We start from the raw sequence: 19836 nt of genomic DNA on the forward strand, positions 1-19836 counted from the left end.
ATCAGGTCCTGCTATATTGAAAGTGTTTTCTATCTTATGGCCTCGGTGATTTGGTAGCTCGTAAGTCATTGCTATGAAGAGTTGGGGGTAGGACATAACCTTGACATTTTAATAGTTATGTGCAGTTATCACACTTCTTGTATGATGTTTGGAAGGGGGAAGGGCAGGAGAACCCAGGGCACCCAGCTGTGACATTGGAGATGCCGCCTCCAGTGACAGATCCACCCCCCCCCCCCCCAGTCCTGATTTACTCGGTAAGACTGTGCTGAAAGTAGGGGTTCGAGCCTAGCTATTTCCACTTGACATATAAAATAATTATTTATAAACCCAGTTTCAGTGGCGGCATAATGAAATCACGCTCACCATCCATAACCAGGGAGGAGTGCTCTCAGTGTTGAAGGCTTGGATTACTCTCTTCTCCTAGGTAAAGGGCACTCATCTAAAGGTACTCTCGCCTGTAGCATGGCGAGCAGTCACATGTGTGCAACCGTTTTTGTATAGTTTTATCGGCTATCTCTGTATCCCTAGCTCGAACTCCCAGAAGTGAAGCCCCTGGGTCAAAACAATGAACCTTTCAAGGCTCCATAAAACACAACAAAACAAACAACATTTTGCTAAAAGTGTTTCAGGCTGCTAATCAGCTGCCATATACTCTGTCCATCGCTACTTCTGAATTTAATATGGGAAAAAGAAGCAGAGATCAATCTGAGTTTCTTGGTCCTCAGCAAAATTCAAAGAAATGGGAGGACCTACTTCTGGATAGAAAACTGAGAGTCTGTGTCTCCATTAAGAGGCAAATCTTTCTGTGGAGGTGTTTTCTTCTTCAGTTTAGAAACTGTGCCTTGCAGCTTCTTCTGAGCTGGGTGTTGTCTACTTCACGGGGCTCACAGTTCCCATAAACCTGTGTCTGGCAGGGACTTCCATTCAGCTTTCTGACGTCTCATCAGGAGCTGGAGGAGAGGTGCGAATTCTTGCTTGGTTAGTTCCCACAGTGCTGCTGTTCAGCACCATCTCTCCCCAAGTACTATGTGCTTTACCCGAATTAAACCTGGTCTCTAGCTCGCTTGCTCAGATGAGGCACCTGGATGAAACTGCTAAGCTGTGGACAGACTCATCAGCAGGCGTCTCGTCCTCAGCTCCATTAACTCCAAGCACAGCGGAGAGAGCTGAGCGCTGTGGAGTGGCTTGTAATTTTCTCAGTTGAAGAGAGCACTGAGTGGAGAGCTCTTTCTCACCTTGCTTCCCAGAAGCTGCGCAGCTGTCAATCTCCACATGTTTGCAGCTCACAGCAAAGTCAGATCTGCCCTTGCTGATATACCCTAGGACAATTCTCAACCTGTCTTTCTCCGCCCAAGGTCTTTCCAGATGTAGTCTGTACCTCTGGAATCTGGATAGCTCATGGGCAACAGCCCTTGATGACAACTCTTTCTAGAATCCCTCTTCCCTTCTCCTGCAGAAGTTTGTTCCCCAGCCTTCCCTAGCCACGGAGGGGAAGGCGTCCTCAGGGGAGCCATTTTGGCTTTTTGTCTGGGGCTCTTGAGAAATGCTAGCACAGTTTCTCCAGACTGTTCCAATTAGATGGAAGAAGGGATGAAATATTCTTGAGAGAGCAGACATCATGAGATTCCTTGTAACTAGCATATAGATGAGCCAGGGAACCACTGGAAGCTTTGGAAATCTACATCATTTTGAAGTTCACGGAACACTTTTACTGTGTGATCAGAAACAAACAAATAAACAAATAAACATCCAAAATGAACCAAAGCTAGATCCACATTGAAGCCAGCAGGCGGCCTGCACCTAGTCGTCCTGACTATGGTATCAACATGGCTTCCTCTGACCAGCCTGGCCTAGGCTACTACCACATAGACGGCTGCCCATCTGTGTCGCCACCGTAGGCAAAGGGGGGGGTGATGGATAGTGCACGTCTCTAAGCTGTGTCTTCTCTCTCCCCTGCCAGCTACACGGTGGGCATTGTGCAGGAGAACAACGATCAGGTCTGGAAGTTCCAGCGGTACTTCCTGGTGCAGGAGTACTGCAACCGCCTCAACATCCCCTTCCCCTTCGTCGTCTTCGCTTACTTCTACATGGTGGTCAAGAAGTGTTTCAAATGCTGCTGTAAAGAGAAGAACACGGAGTCTTCTGCCTGCTGTGAGTGGGTCACCTGCTGGGGCTCGGGTTCCAGAGCTGTCGGTCATTTCAAGGGATGTGTGGTCTCAGTCACTACAGTCTGGTCATTGTATGTCTCTAAAGAGCAGGTCTCAGGCCAGCCAGTGCACGCCTCAAGAGACAGGGTAGTTTGGGAAGCTCTGAAGGGGAGCCTCATTTAGGGAAATGACTTTGGGACAAACATAATAATAGCATAGATAAGTTAATCTTCCCAATAGGGTTCATGGATAGTGTGGAACCATGGGTTTAGTTTAGTTTAGTGTTTTTTTGTTTGTTTGTCTTTTGTTTTGGGAAGCAGGGTTAGTCTGCCAACCATAGGAGGATTGTTTTGGGTTGCTTTTATGTATCACTGTAATGAAACACCCCAGCTAATTAATTTATGAAGAGCAAAGGTTCACTTGACTAAGTGCTCAGGATTTCAGCTCATGACTGGGTGGCTCCATCGTTTTGGGCCTGAGAAAATCACGTAGATCACTAGCCAGGGAACAGGGGTGACTCAGAATGGTGACTCATGATCTCTTCTAAGAGCGTGCTGGGCTCCACCTCTTGAAGGGGCTACCACAGTGTCATCTTGGAAACAAACAGGTGGGGATTTGGGGGAAAAAATCATGTAACCAGTGTCATTCCACTTCTGGTTCCCAGATCTTCATGTCCATCTCATAATGCAAGGCACAGTTATTTCATTCTTAGAGTACCTGAAGTCTTAACTATTATTCTAGTATTGTTCAAACAGCTAAACTCAGTGGCTCATCTAAGACTCTACCCAAACTCAAATGTGAACCTTTGAAAGTATCAGTCATATACTTCCAAGGTCCAATGATGGGAACCTATCCACAAAGGAAGGAGACAGCATCTCAAGGCAGATGAAGACCCAGAAGGGCCAATTTCAAGTCCTCAAACCCCATACCTAGCATCTGGGGAACATGGAGGCAGAGAGTGACCTCCTTGAGTGCTATCATTTCACTGGCTGCAACCCACAATAGCAACCTCTCCAGAGAAGGTTTCGTTTGCTACCTGTTGTCTAGAGCATGCTCTTGGTACCCTGGACCCCTGTGTCTTCGTCACAGGACCTCTCTCCTGGCTCCACTCCATTCTGCGCTATCACAGGATCTTGTAAGGTGCCTCTCTCTCTCTCGACAGCAGTAAGCTGCGTGCAATGCTCTGGTTGTTTGCCTCATGATGTGTGATGAAATGCACATAAAGCAGATGTGCACATCACGTTAGGCTGACCACGCCTCTTTGAAGGAACTCCAAATATTATGCTTCAGAAAGTAAAAATATTATCTTCCTAGATACGATAATTGGTGGCGACTTTGACATATTTTTTGGTGAGGTTCTTTACATTAAACTTGAGGCCAGATGCTCCTGGCTGACCTTCAGTACGATTCCTGGAAACCTGACCTATATACTATTCTATTCCAGCTTTCAGAATATAAACACCCCCAGCTTTCAGTCGGCCTACGGCAGGAAGGACCGTCATGCCCAACTTTCACTGTGCCATTCCAAGACATTAAATGGCACTTTGGAGGTGTCACTAACCATTGCACACATACGATTGCCTTCCTTGATGAAAGTATTTTGACAGGTTGGATACGTGGCTGTGTTTCTTCCCATTATTTTGCTGAGGAAAACAAATTGAGCCATTACCAACTGAAAGAGCGGAAGTCTTTGTGTTCAGTACGGGAGCTGAATGTGGAGACCTAGAATCTGAAAGTGTGCAATACCCACATCCAGATATCAGAGGCTCACAGTGACATGCCCGCTTCTATATTTGTTTCCATCTTGAGATCGTGTTATAAACGAGGGTGTCTCCAGAATCTGGGAGAAGACTTAGGGGTGCAATCAATGCCACAGGAAGGCTTACACATTTCTAAACAATGAGTGCGAGTCATAGTGGGGAAAAGAAGCTGAGAAATGGCTCCATTGGCAAATGTCTTGCCCCATAAGCCTACGGACTTGAGTTCAGATCTCTGGCACACATGTAGAAGGCAGACATAGTGTACATGCCTGTAATCCCATTGCTGGGGAGGCAGATCCAGCAGGTTCCTTACAGCCTGCCCACCAGGTCCTCTAACCAATCAGTGGGCTCCAGGTTCACCAAGAATTATGGTCTCAAGAAAAAGGTGAACAGTGGTTAAGGAGACTACCTAATACTTACCCTCTGGTCTCTACACACATGTGTACACTTATGCATCCACATGAACACATGCACACACACACACACACACAAACACACACACGTGGAGGAAGGATTTGTTTCGGTATAAAGACAAAAGACAGGGTCTAAGTAACATTCAGTGTTGTCTGGAAAGGGAATGAACAGTCTAGAGAACTGCCTCACACTGACTCGAGTTGGGCATGGACTGATGGGACTCCATGTGGTAAAAGTCCATTCTCGGGATCTAATACATCTAACTTGGGATCAGCAGAACCTGGGAACTCAGTGTCAGGAAGGCAGATGAGCTTCTGGCTTCAGGCAAAATGCATCGCATCGAAGAAAGATAAGAACGTCCACTGGAAACACCCTCATCCCCCGTGTCTAGCCAGCCAACAGGAAGGAGTTTCAGCTTGAGAAAGCAAGCAGGTGTGTCAGAGACGCCTGTTATTTGTCCTTCTCCCCAGGGAGACTCTAGGAGAGAGATGCTCTGTGGACAATAGGAAGAAGCAATGCTATCTGCCCTCTTTCAACAGACCTCAGTCTCAGGAGGAGACAGAGAAACGGAAGGACAGGTCTCCTCTCCCCAGCAGAGCCAGAGCCCAGTTCCCTCACCAGAGTCTCTCCAGCCTGCTGAGTACTATGGGCCCTCTTGCTGCCTTTTGGAGAGGACTCATTCTGGAGCCCACAGCACTTGGCCTCTCCCAGGGGTTCCAGCTGGCAGGGGCGTTCTTAAGTGCACTTTGTGTTCGCCTCCAAACGACGGGGGAGGCCAGGGTTTAATTTTGAAATTGCCCTTCTTTGAAGGAAAACTACAAATAATGTTCAGAATGGCAGACTCCCAACCCCTTTTTTAAACTTGTTTAGCAATATCTTCAAGTCAGAAAAGTATGCCACTTGGTAATTGCATTAAAAAGTATATATATATATATATATATATATATATATATATATATATATGTATATATATATATGTGTGTGTGTGTGTGTGTGTGTGTGTGTGTGTGTGTGTATACACAAACATTCACAACCACCAAGCCATCTCTCCAGCCCCGGGTTTGATTCTTAGTAATATATGATGTCATGATAAAAAGTGATATATGTACGTTCTGCCACATTTTAATGTTTTCATGTTAATTCTAGAAGACAACTGTCCAGGGAAAGAGCAAGCATAGCACCAACGCTCTGTGTAATGTTTCTCACAACCGTCTCATCCTCTGTCACCATTAGGTTGTTACAATGAATGAGCTTTTCTCAGAATACATCTGCGTGCTTTCCATAGTTTTTGCTGGGACAAATATGCCCATTTCGTTAGAGCCTGCTAATTTTTTTTTCAGTATATTGGTAGAAATGCTAGGCCACCGTTTCAGCTAGCCTTTCCCTGATCGAAATGGAAGCTGACCATTTTTCTTGGCTGCCTGTCACTTTTGTTCTGGCTGCCTGTGTCCAGAAGTTTCGATCTTTTTTATGCTGAGTTCTAAGCACTTGGTTTGAAGGAAAGCCACTGGAAACTACTCAGAAATGCACTTAAAAGAGAATTGGTTAGGAACCGTCTCGAAGAATGATAACGGGCATTGAAGATAAAGTCATGTTTGCTGTGCACTCCGGTTAATTATTTCAATTAAGGAAGGTATTAGAGTGTCTAATGTGAGAATATATGCATTTAAATGGTAAGTTAAGGGTCAAAGCCACACACACCTATTCCAAGTGGCCATCTACACCAACATCTCTTTCCTGTCCCCATGAATTCTTGAGGTTTCATGTCCATTGCAAATGCTAGTGACCTTGATGATGTTTTCTTTGTGTGGTCTCCATCTGAAAGCCTCAGACACCATAAGAAAGTGAGCTAAAACCTCCCTGGAACATGTCCCAGGCCAGTTGTACAGTTTGCTCTGGTTTAGGGGAAAAGGGAAGGATGGAGGGTGGAGGTAAGGCTTTCTCTTCAAGACCCAGCCCACCTGTTTCAGAGTAGAATCAATGTCATCAGATTCCTCTCCTCTGACGATCTCCTGACTTTAGCCTGAGAGATGAAAACCTGTGGTCATTACCCAACTAGCTGGATTTGTGTTTCCATGTCATCAAAGCACAGGAGTCAGACACAGCAAATGTGGGCACCCGAATTATTAGTGGAATGTCCTGGCTAAGTCTCAAAGGACACAGACAAGGTTCAACTGGATCCTTAGAGTGAAGATTACATTCTTAGTTCACACAGGTGACCCCCACTCCTACTCTTACTAAGAAGTTCATTAATATTGCTCTGTTTCTGTCACCAGTAACGGTAGCCAGATCAGCTGGCGCAGACAAATCTAATTGTCCTAGTTTGAGAGTCTCTTGGAAACCTGGCGTGCATCGATTTGGGAAACGGGCAGACAGCAAACAAACCTGAATGTTTTTCCTCTTCTCGTTATTTCAGGTTTCAGAAATGAGGACAACGAGACTTTGGCGTGGGAGGGCGTCATGAAGGAGAATTACCTTGTCAAGATCAACACGAAGGCCAACGACAACGCAGAGGAGTATGTCAGTCACTCACTTCTGTGGCAAGGTGTCCTCTGTATCTGTAAGCTGGTGTCCTAGCTAGGGTTTACTGCTGTGAACAGACACCATGACCAAGGCAAGTCTTATAAAGGACAGCATTCAACTGGGGCTGGCTTACAGGTTCAGAGGTCCAGTCCATTTTCATCTAAGTGGGATCATGGCAGCATCCAGGCAGGCATGGTGCAGGTAGAGCTTAGAGTTCTACATCTTCATCTGAAGGAAGCCAGGAACCACTGGGCATCCTCAGGCAGCGAGGAGGAGGGTCTCCAAGCCCACCATCACAATGACACACTTCCTCCAATAAGGCCACACCTCCTAATAGTGCCACTCCCTAGGCCAAGCATGAGCAAACCATGGCAGCTGGTGTCTGTAAGAGGCAGTGTATCTGAGCATGCTCAGTAGGGCATGCTTTCGTCAGAGATTGACAGTAACTCAAAAACATTACCATGGCAATTGCAGATAACTACTGAGACCTATGTCAGTCTCTCAAAACAGGGAGAAACCAGACCTCAGCTAATATGCTTGTTCCCCTAAAATGCACAGAATAGAAAATGTCCTTAAAGACTACATCTTTTTCTTGGAATAGGGAAATACCCTGTGTTCTAGGCACTGAGATCTTGAGTGTAGAAGGGTACACATCAGCATCCACAGAGTCAAGAAACAAGAGCCACAACTACAGAAATAAGTTCCAGGAAGACTCAGGGGTCCTGGGCAATTGCCTTATCTTGCCGAGGCCACTGGCACACTTATTTTTGCAATGTTGAAATACAGAGATAGAAGGTGGCTTGTTACAGGCTATCTCTGGAAAATGATAGCTACCATACTTAAATTGTGCGGATTTTTAAAAATAAATTCCTATGTGACTCCCGGTCATTAAACTTCTTGAAGAAGTAGGGAAGTCAGTCAAATCTGCAGACTGTATATAAGTAGTGTACCAGAGTTTGTGAAAGCCTGCTCTTCCTAATGTATAGGCTGACCTTCCTCAGTGTCAGCTGTCACTTCTTCTAAGAGCTGGCACTTCAAAATATGCTCTAACCTGTATGAGTAAATGTGAGTATAAATGATCTCTTTGTTAGAATTAACACAGCTACTAAGGGGTATAGAATACGCTTTCTCCTGAGACAGCATGGATGCCCTGTGTTCTAGACTCCAAGGTCTTGGATATTTTCTGTCTTTGGGGGTGAGAACGGAATTCTGTTTTGTTTGGCATGAGGAGGAACATCAGAGAAACCAATGCAGTTGACCCTGACCTGAGCTGAAGATTACACACACACACACACACACACACACACACACGTCTTCTACCTTTTGAAAGACGAAAACACAGCCAAGGAACCTCCTCTTTCTCTTACTTTATTTTTTAATGTCCTTGCAGGATGAGGCATCGGTTCAGACAACTGGACACAAAGGTATGACTCAATGTTCTGGAATGATTTTTTTAATGTTTTTGAGGTTTTGGCTCTAGGCTTGTATATGGGGTCAGAAAACAAAAGAAGACATTCATTGTTTAAAAATTAGACGTGTTTCTTTTGGCTGTCTGCATGATTTACTTAGGAGCTGGAGCCTGAAGCAGAATTACTTCTTAAGCTACAAGCCCTTGTGTGGAATAGCCCAGAAGTGCCATTTCTACTAGATTCAACTGTCAGCTTGACACAATCTAAAGCCATTTGAAAAGAGTGTCTCAGTAAGCAATTGTCTAGAGCAGTGTGTTCCGTAACCATGTCTGTAAGGGATTATCTTGATTACATTAATTGACGTAGGAAGACCCAGCCCACTATGGGTGGCATCATTCCCTGGGTTTGGGTCCTGGACTATGTAAGAATGGAGAACATGAGCTGAGTTTAGGCATTCATGCTTGCATTCGTTCTCCCTGCTCTTACTGTGGATGTGATGTGACTAGCTTCCTTTGATGCATATATACACTGCAAAATGATCACTACAATTCAAACAGTGTTGGAAGCCCTAGTCACACAGCGCAGAGTCTCCTGCATACCACAAGCTGTCTCACTGCCTCTACTTCCCTTTCAGTTGCCTTCTTTGTCCTCTTTCTTCCCACACTGAACAACTGTGCTTGCTTTCCATTCAGAGAGTTCTGGCGATCACATTCCGAGTTTTTGTTTCTAGAGCAAGCATTTAGAATCTTTTTATTTTCCTTTTAAATTGACTTTGGTTTTAAGCAACTCTCTTGAGATATCATTGACACAAATTCAATATATTTGAGGTATAGAGTTGGATATTTTGAATCAAATATACATTGCAAACACTATTCTACCACATTCTAACACAGCTACTTTACATACCTACAGAGCTGCTATCTCTGCGTGTACTAGGATTCAATTCAAAGCTTCTGGTCTTAACATATCTCATGTATACAATAGACAGTAATAGTGAATAATAATGATAATAAATGAATATTAACATATATACAGTATATTAGTATTTTAACACATGTATATAGTATATTAGTATTCATTCTCACCTCAGAGTACAGTAGAACCATTGCCACTTCTCTCTCCCTAACGCTTTAAACTATTTTAGGCTATATCTATGGGTGAGATCACATGGGAGGCGTTGCCTGCCTGTGCCTCATTTATTTTACTCATCACACTGTCATCTGGACAATCTGTACTCCTGAAGATGGTAGAGTTTTCTTCCTTTCTTCAAGATGAAATTACCCTCCACTGTATACATGAGCCACATTTTCTTCACCTATCAATCTATTCATTGACACTTGGGGTTTTTTTTCTTCCATGTCTATGACTAGTGCCTCAGTGAATGGGACAATACAGGAGCCCTTTAGTTGGGTACCAGGAGTGGGGTAGCTGGAACAACATAGGAGCTCTTTATCTGTATACCAGGAGTGGGGTAGCTGGGACAACACAGGAGCTCTTTAACTGTGACCCAGGAGTGGGTTAACTAGGTTGCTTTTACTGTTTTGAGGAATTTCTGATTGTTTTCCATAATAGAAATACCACTTTTACCAGATTCAATCCATTTTTTTCCAGGAAAGATTTTTGGTAGAGTCTTTATTTCAAGATATTATTTAAAAACCTATGTAAACACATCTAGATAGTCTTTCTCCTTTTCTTACCTGATTGCACTGGCTAGAACTCCCAACACCATTTAGAATAAGAGTGGTGAGGACAAGAAATCTTGTCTTAAGATCTTAGAGATGATGGGATACTGAATATGATCCTAGGATTCTTTCTTCATAGTCTTTAATCACGTCTAAGTAAGTAGTTATTTTGTTGAGTTTCTACTGTGAAAGAATTTGAGCTTTCTGCTGATTTTCCTGCGTCGAGTGCATGGACCGTGCTGTTTCTGTCTTCTGTTTGTGTAGTTTATCACACCCATTGGTTTTCATAGCCGAACCATCCTTCTGTCTCAGGGGCGAACTGCACTTAGTTGTGGTGTGTGGTAATTTTAACGTGCTCTTGAATTTAGCTTCTTATTACCTTATCAGTATTTTGCATCTTTATTCACTAGGATGTTGGCCAGTAGTTCTCTTTGCTATCTTTGTCAGACTTTCAGATCAGGGTAATCTTGGCCTCACACATGGAATCTGGAAGCAGTCTCTCTCCTATTTTGTGGAAGCGTCTGAATAGCATGTAGGCATTTGTTCACCTTTAAACGTTGGCTGGTATTCACTGGTAATGAAACCAACTCTCTGTTCCCGAGCTTTCCTTTGTTAGCAACGTTTGATACCAACTCTTTCTCCTTGTTTGCTACTAGTTCGTTTGAACTTTGTATTCTTTTAAAACAAAGTATTACATTTTAAGTGTGTATTACATGTTTGTGTGCACATGCCCCACTATGCGTGTGGAGGTCATAGAACAATTCTTACGGTTTGATTGTCTCCCTCAACTATGTAGCCATGGGGGATTGAACTCAGGTCACCGGACATAGCAGCAGGTTCCTTTACCAGCTGAGACATCTTGTTGGCCCTGGACTCTGTATTCTTGGTCTAGTCTTGTTACGTTTGTGTATTTAGAGAAGCCCCAAGCTATGTAAGGCTTCAGTACCAGAATGGCTAGCCACCTGTCCCAGTGGAAGATGAAGGAGACTGGATGTAGGTACTTAAAGTGTGTCTTTCATGAGACCTCCGTTTTCTCTGGTGTGTAGCCTAATGCATAACTGTTTGACCAGCCTGTTCCTGGAGCAGGACTGTTGTGAGTACTGGCAGGTGCCTTTGTGGCCCTTGTCTAACTGGGTGCAGATTATGCCTGCCTGGCCATCTCTGGTTGCAGAAGCCTATCAGACTGTGTTCTCCCCTTATGAGGGGCCAGGGAATCCAGGCTTAAGCAGCCCCTGTCTCTTCATGTCAGCACACAGTACAATAGGGACAGGTCGTACAGCAGTCTAGGTAAAGGTTTGTCGGTTTGTTTAGTCTTTCCTGAAACGGGCGCTTAAGTTTGCTTGTTTTCTTCTTGTTCTCTGCTTCACTTATTTTATTCTGAGCACCCCATGCTCTCCTTGGAGCTGCTGATTAATACCATTTTACTATTAACAAAATCCCCCAGGGGGAGCAAAACTGATTTTCATCTCATTACAACAGTAATCAAAGTTATTCACAGATGACCCGGAGCCTGGAAGTGGGGTTCTCACCCACTGTGCAGTGTTCACTGAGGTGGCCATTAGCCCTCAAATTTCTTTGTTCTTTTTTTTTCTAAGTTAAAGGAAGAGGTTATCCCTGGAAACAGGTCTAACTACACAGATTCCTCCCTCTGTCCCCAAATGTCCAGAGAGAAGTCACACAGCAAGCTGGGAGCCAACTACACAAATTAAACCTGTCCATGCCCTTTAATGCACTACATCAAGGTAACATGTAACTTAAACTTAGGCCATGAACCTCCTGTAATATACAGAATAATCTTCTTTATTATTTATATAAGTTATATTGGGGGTTTACCGTTTGTGTATGTGTTAGGAAGCACACGATCATATCTTACTGGTATCTTCATAATTTTTATCAGCATCATATTTTTATACAGCAAAACTTTATTAGTACCTTAGTAAGACATCGCATATATTTGGGTATATTTGCATACATCTGCATATATTACTCCCATGCCAACATAATCTACTAGGTCTAAGAGGAAACCCTTTTTGACTTGCATTTCATTAAGCCAATGATTCCTTTGCCAACCGCTGACCATAAGTACGGAACGAGCAGGGTCTGTTGCCCCTCCCTGTGTCTCATTTACTGTTTAACATACTTGTCATTTAAAATAGAGTATTGAACATTTGTCTTAAGACCAGGTTTTCTTTCTTCCCCTCCATTCCAAGCTTAATGATCTCAAAGGTCTTCTGAAAGAGATTGCTAATAAAATCAAATAAGGCAGGCGACTGCTCATGGAGAGAAGTCAAATTGCAATAAGGTGAGTCTCTTTTCTTTGCTCCAAGAATTTTAGTGTTTTAAAAATATTTTTAAATCATGGTGGTTTTCTAACTTATTTTATTTTCACATGTTGTCAGCTTTGACAATAAAGCTTTGTACAAAACAAATCAAATAAGTCATGGTCTTGAGACAAGGAGTGGGAAGTTCATCCTCATGTCTGTCTGCCATCATGGCTCTAGGGCACTGTTAGCCTCCAGGTTCTACGCAACACTTGCCAGGCTTACATCAGATTTTACATAAATCGAAACGAGGTCCTGCTGATCAAAGATTTGCTATTTTTTCCTTCTTAATACTTTATCATAGATATTTTTGTGGAAACGCCTGAAATGTCCCTTATTCTTGTGGGTTCTATTGCTGTGGGGTAGATGTATGGGGAGCACCTTTCTACTTTCTGAAAATGTTCTGGGGGTGGGGTTGGGGATGGGATACTTTTAACAACAGCTCATTCACACAATAACACGTAATTCAATTAATTGGCAAAGTTGAACTCAGGGCTTTGCTCCAGCATCTTGCCATTTGCTTTGAACATGTTTTCCCAGAATCTGTCCAAATCTTGAAATCAAATGTTGATAATTTTAGGAGCATGGGGAGGCAGGGAGGAGGATGGAGGCACAGCTATGGGTGTTCTATTGGTCCACTAGTAAACTGTAAGGAATAGAAACAGAGAAGAGTTCCCATCTCTGTCTCGATTGACTGGGCACAGCAAAAGGTTATCTGTATGGTTGGGACTACACTGTGTTGGCCACTTGCACTGACCTCTCCCACTGCCCCCTAATGCTGACTCCTCACATTGGTGTCTAGCACTGACACCTCTCTGGTCCTTCACACTGGCCTCTTGACCTGCCTCTCACACCAGCCTTTGACTGTTCTCTGGCACTGGCTTCCGGTGTGGCCCTTACCCTGACCTTTGCCTGTTTAACATACTTGTCATTTAAAATAACTTCCTTTAGGACTGTAGGATTTCCCTGTGCATGGTGATCATGCTGCAGGGAAATCCTGGTGTCTTTGGCTGTCTACCTGTGTTCCTTGAGTCCTGGCAGTCACAGCTCACATCTATAGGCTCCAGTATGGAAGGCTTATGCCTGAAAATCTGAAAACTGAGTGGCACTTCCCGGATATGCTGAAGCCTTCTATTCTTCATCTATGAGCTGAAAAAAAATACAGGAACAGACAAAACAACTCAAGTGATAAAAATAAATATAAATGTAATTAAAAATGTGTGAATAAACATAATCAGAAAATGCTCAAATCTATATTGGTATACTCGCCCAGGAAACTCTGACCTCCTCTTCCTTTCAGCTATTTGACTGTGAAATGGGCAAACAGACTGGTCTCCTACCAATCCACCCTGCACTTAGCTTGGGCCTTTGTTAATAATATGCTTAGAGTTAATGAAAGGCTGAATAAAAATGACTTGCAAGGATGTGACATTACTCTTGCATATGTGCACCATGTGCTGATATGTGCACAGTGAATATATATCGTGTGCTGGTATGTAAACAGTGTGTGTATCATGTGCTGGTATGTACACAGTATGTGTATCATGTGCTGGTGTATGCACAGTAATATGCACTGTATGTGTGTGTGTGTGTGTGTGTGTGTGTGTGTGTGTGTGTGCGCGCGCGCGCGCGTGCGTGCACAGTGTGGGTAGCATATGCTGGGATGTACACAATATGTGCACCATGTGCTGTTGTGTGAGAAAGACAGGGTAGAAAAAGAATCTAAGAAAACAAATATCAAAGCCAGGTATGACAGTTGCCCTGGTGATGTCATCCCTGGGGAGGCAGAGGCAGGTGACTCTCTGTTTGCTGGCTGGCCAAATCAGAGAGCTGGAGTCTGTGAGAGATACTGTGCCGAAAAAAAGTAACAGCATCTAAGGAACAACACCTGAGGTTGTCGTCTAACTTCCACATGATACCTACACAGTAACACACACAGTAACACACACAGTAACACACACGTACACATACTAATACACACTAACATATACATTGACACACACACTAACCTATATTAACACACATACACTGACCCATACACTAACATATACACCAATATACATCCTGAGACTCACCAACATCATACACACACACACACACACACACATACTAACCCATACACCGATACACTGACATGTACTAACGCATACACAATAACACACTAACATACACTGAAAAACACAATAACACAATAACCCCCATACGAACACACATTAACATGCACGAACTCACTGAATAACAAACACTAACATATATATTGGTGCACACTCTAATACATACTAGTGTATACACTAACACACACACATATACACACAAACATACAAATTAAATATATGCCCCATGAATTTCACCCAGTGGCATCTTTAGAAACACTGAGTGTATCAAATGTCACTTTTGTGTACTTTTTTTTCACCTTTAGGTAAGTTCTTCCTTTTATTTTATTTTATTTTATTAAATTGAGTATTTCTTATTTACATTTCGAGTGTTATTCCCTTTCCCGGTTTCTGGGCAAACATCCCCCTAACCCCTCCCCCTCCCCTTCTTTATGGGTGTTCCCCTCCCCATCCTATCCCAATTGCTGCCCTCCCCCCAACAATCACGTTCACTGGGGGTTCAGTCTTAGCAGGACCAAGGGCTTCCCCTTCCACTGGTGATCTTACTAGGATATTCATTGCTACCTATGAGGTCAGAGTCCAGGGTCAGTCCATGTATAGTCTTTAGGTAGTGGCTTAGTCCCTGGAAGCTCTAGTTGCTTGGCATTGTTGTTCATAAGGGGTCTGGTAAGTTCTTTCTTAATGTTCACACCCTTAAGAAAAAGTTCAGTTTTACTGGTCACCAGCCCTAAGTGTCTCAGACTCTAGTCTTCCAGTGTCTCTCAGTGCTTCTTTCTCTAGGGCTCAGGGTTATCATCTTTCCCTGGGATGGTATGACAGGGCACCTCAGGGGAGTGAGAGCTGGCACAGGTGGGGGTGGGGCAGGCAGAGGCATTTAGCCCTGCTCCCATCTTTATCTGGACGTCAGCCTTTGGTCCAATTTCTTGGACCTATTTTTTTCTTTTTCTTATTCTATGCCTAGAAGTAAGGCTCCAGAGCAAGCCTTTCTCTACTTTGTATCAGGAGTAGGCAGCCTCTCCAAGCACTATTAGGGGAAGGAAGGTCCCTGGAGATGGCCTGTTTTCCAGAGACCTGTCTCCTGGTCACACTGTTTCAGTTTCTGAAAAAGAAAGCTTTTGATTGTCATTTTGAGTTATTTGAAACTACATTTTGATAACTGTTGGGGTTTTCTATTCATTTTTAATTTCGCGTAGCAACTACTGAACAAATAAAGTCCTTCTTGGCTTTCCAAGACTTAACTTAGATAGGATGAGTTGGGCCTTGCTCAGAGAACCTCACACAGCTCACACAGGCAGACTCCCAGACAAGCACAGCTAATGTCCCAGGTTAACATTTTGGTTGCATGCCCAGGCCTCTTCCCAGTATATTTTGAAACAAGAGAGGAGGCGGGAAATTTATTAATAACTTTATTAATTAATTTATGAATTAATTAATTATTATTACTAATTCAGCATCTTCTTCATCTTTACAGATCAAATCAAACACCTGGATTTGGAGGCTCGTGGGACTCTGATAAACAATACTGCTATTGACTTCTAAAGGAGACATTTCCAGGTCCCTGGGCACAAAGTGGATGAGTCATAGTCACCCTCAAGGGCATAGGTCAGGGACCAAAGTGTACAGAGAACTGTGCACAAGAAGAGGAGTGCAAAGGTTCCTCCATGAAGGTGCCTGTGCTGTCTGCATCTCGGAGCCTTGAACTGATGCTGAAGGTTTAAGTGATGACACACCTTTCCCACCCTCGTCTCATGCACCTCCCATGACTGTGACCCTGGCCCTGATTTTACACCTACACTGCTATTGTGTTTATTTCCTACTGTCCCCTTTCTGCATTGTATGATGAATTCATCGACATAGTGTCAGAGTCCTACACCACCCCAAAGAAAAGTCAGGCCGGATGCTAAAATACCCTGGGGCAACCTCTCCTTTCTCACATGTCAAACGTGGGAGGTGTGTGTGTGTGGGGGGCACATGGAGGCAGTGACTTCTTTCTCTGGGGCTCTCCAGGACTCCTGCTGAAGGAACCCTTGAGAGCCGTACCTTGCTCCTTTTGTTTTTGGGAGTGTGCCTCTCCTCCATTCTCTCATTATTTCCCCATTGAGAATAGCAAATGGATCTCACAGGAGGTTAGAGGAGCACAAAAATGTATGGAAACGGCCTCCCACTCACAGCCCTTGCTCACACTTCCGTGTGTTTGCTCAATCCCAGCCTTTTCTATGCATGCTACACTTCACTTTTAAAAAAAAATCTTACACGATGTCATTGTCTGCACATACAGTTTTCTAGAGGCCTTTTCATCAACTATTTTATCTGAGATGTTTTCCTCACAGTCTTTACAAGTATTACCAGTCATCTAGCAATATTCAGACCTCTAGCCATCTCCACAATGTAGGTTCTTGACTCCTCCTAGCCGTCAAAATGAATGTCCTTGTGCATGTCTTCTCTCTGCATTAAGAACATCAAGCAATCGCATACATAGGATATTAGAGTCTTTGCAATATCTGTTGGTTACCAAGCCACTTGCAAGGCTTTTTCCATCAATGTATATAGCAAAATAGGATTTAGTCACTTATGCGTAAGACATAAGCTATATGGAGTTCTCTCTAGTAAGACATATTCCATTTCATTCTCACTTTAGGAAGAAGCCAACACTCTCATCTAGGTGTTTGTGGAGCATGCAGTGTTGGTGCAGACTTGGAGTGATTATCTGCTTGAACACTCCACCCCTATCCTACTTTGGAGCTGTGGTATTTGTGCTCAAAAGAGCTCGGCTGAGGGAGCCGAGTAATTATGAGTGTTAAAAGTGAAACTTTTTCAACTTTTTCATATATCATAGACCCAGCAACTGAAGGGGTGACCCTCAGCAGAGAGCTGTTGACTGAATATTTAGGTAGAAGAATAGCAGAAGCATTAACCCAGATGTGTTTATTTTTATTTGGTCTTGCTATTCACACCCTGCAAATGTCAGCAGGGAGGGGCGGAGCAAAGGCTGCCTGCATTTTAAACCACCCTGGCCTCACAGGTCTCTAACTCACTGGAGTTTCAGAAGCAGTGAGTGGACAGAACAAATTTACATAATGAAAATGGCCAACGGATGGAAAGTTGAACATTGATCTGTTTTTTTTTTTTTTTTTTTGGTTCTTTTTTTTTCGGAGCTGGGGATCGAACCCAGGGCCTTGCGCTTCCTAGGCAAGCGCTCTACCACTGAGCTAAATCCCCAGCCCTGAACATTGATCTGTTAGTGAGAGCATTCCACTTCCATTTTACCCTGATGAACAAGGTGCTTGCCGTGTCTGAAACCACCAGGAGAAAGGGTCTGTCCTCTACATAGGGATTTGTAAAAAAAATAAATAAAATGTAGGACAGCCCACAGACTATTCAGACAGAAAAACAGTCAGAGCCTTACCTTCAACTCAAGTAAGGAACTGGACTTAAAGAAGCAAATGAGACTTAGCTTAGTCTGTCTGCCAAGCCCATCTAATCAGTGTGTTCATGTGCTCTTCTGTCCACATTGTGTGTCCACTGGCTTAATAAACACTCTCTGTACACAGAGTGCTCCTGTTGACCCTGAAGAAGAGTTAGACGATGCTTAGTGTTTCCTCACATGGTTACTCTGCAGGATGTGTGCTCATGTGACGTCACTATGTCTAACGTAGCTCCTGAAAACAGCTCATCTGTCAGATCAAAGGTGCTACATCTGTTGTTCTGGTACTAACCATCCGTAGACTTATGCACAACACCAGAGACTCCTGCATCATGGTTTCAGTGTGTGAGAGCATTAAACCACGGAGGAATTGTCATTCATATCTATGTGTGTCATTCTAGTGAGAGTAAAAAAAATAAAAGTCATTCTTTGCTGAGTTATGGTCATTCCTAAAGGGGTTTGAGTTACCAGGATGATAACGCAGAAACAAGCGGCATCGAGAGATTTAGATACTGTTCTTCACTTTCTGGTAGGTGTATTAACTACTTCTCTGTTATTGTGACAAAACACCATGACCAAAAGTAACCTCTAGAAGAGTTTGGGCTTATGGTTCTAGAGGGATGAGTCGGTCATGGTGATCAGGCAAAGCAGCAGGCATGGTGACAGGCACTGAAAGTTCAAATCTTGAACAGTACACACACTTCAGGGAGAGCAAACTCGGAGTGGTGAGGGAATTTTAATCTCAAAGTGGACCTGTACTTTCTCCATCAAGACCACACACCTCCCCCAAGAGAGAGGAAGAGATTAAGAGTTCAAAGCCACCACAGTAGGTATGGTTTGTTTAGGCTCCCATCTGTAACCAGTGTGTTTAGCAACACTGACTCAGAACCACACACCCCATTATGTCACCAGTGTTTTAAGGGGTTACAGAGGTTCAGATATAGGCTTCTCAGCAGCCCAGCAGATTGCTCTGGGCTAACATGGATGTCTTTCCCCAACAAACACACTCCACCATAGAGCCACCTGTGCTGGCATGGGACTGGAGATACTGGATATAAATATGTCCCCGCTAGCATTCATGAGTCCTTCTGCCCCATAGAGGTGTTCCACCCCGACCCCAGGAGGAATCAGGGAAATGTATCTTCCTCCACCTGCTTCTTTGTGGTCCACAGGAGACTGGGCATGTGGTTGTCATGGAGAAGACAGTTAATGCCTACACTCTCGGTCTCAAAAACAAACTACTCAGAAGTCAGGTGGGCTTGTACTTTCTCCATCTCCTGCTGTACTTCTTTGCCCTCTGATCCAGGCATAAGGACACTGGCCTTTATTTTACTAAGGACAAAAATTTCAGTGTTTGATGGGCTGCCCATTTGTCTGTCACACCTGAGCAGACACCTTTGCAGCTCAGTTAGTTGGGGTCCAGTTGGGCTATGGGCAAAACATTCACACTGACAGGACCAGCGTGTTTTGTCAGATTGCATTTTCCCTTACAGAAGTCTTGCTTGCCAAGTTCCCCTCGCTCCTCATACACAGCCATGTTCCTAAATGGGAAGAGGCTGGCTCAAAATCATTGTGAGGAACTGGCAGTCCGTGCTTTCTACTGTTTTACAGTCTACTCAGGTAGAAGAAGGGAATCTAAGATGGAGAGTCAACCCCAAAAGAACACTGACTAAATGCTAGGGTAGGTTCTCACTCAGGGACTCAGAATGAGGGCCGGAGTGTGAGGGAAGTCTCTCGGGTCTCATTGCCTTGCTGTAGCTATGAGAAGATTGGCTTCCTCTGAACTCTGCTCAAGGAGACCATCTGCTGTTTGCAGTGTAGCAATGCCTCAAGGAACAGAACAGGGGGACAGGAAAAGAGTGCCTGGTGGGCAGCTGCTATTAGGCATCAGGCAGAGGGGAGTGGGGCATTCGAAGTTGTTGGGGAATGCAGAAGAGAGGGCAGCCGAAATGGAATGAGTTAGAGGAATGAGTTGAGGGATGTATGTTTAGGACCCTTCAAACTTGCGAGACAGGACAAATGTTTTTTAAAGATAATATACA

The 19836-nt window shown here is 43.9% G+C and overlaps 1 protein-coding gene across 2 annotated transcripts in view; it reads left to right on the forward strand.

Moving 5' to 3' along the window:
- Positions 1 to 18230, forward strand: part of Trpm8 (transient receptor potential cation channel, subfamily M, member 8) — an 86231-nt gene extending 68001 nt beyond the window's left edge. Inside the window, 5 exon segments of one of the 2 annotated variants that reach the window (NM_134371.3) lie at positions 1961 to 2151; positions 6738 to 6837; positions 8235 to 8268; positions 12146 to 12237; positions 15842 to 16617. In NM_134371.3, the coding sequence (NP_599198.2) occupies positions 1961 to 2151; positions 6738 to 6837; positions 8235 to 8268; positions 12146 to 12196 (376 nt within the window). In that variant the 3' untranslated portion in view covers positions 12197 to 12237; positions 15842 to 16617. 2 annotated transcript variants of the gene reach the window in all.
- Positions 18231 to 19836: the final 1606 nt, after the last annotated feature.

The sequence above is a fragment of the Rattus norvegicus genome, chromosome 9 (genome assembly GCF_021556685.1).
Source record: "Rattus norvegicus strain SHRSP/BbbUtx chromosome 9, alternate assembly SHRSP_T2T, whole genome shotgun sequence".
Lineage (NCBI taxonomy): Eukaryota > Metazoa > Chordata > Mammalia > Rodentia > Muridae > Rattus > Rattus norvegicus.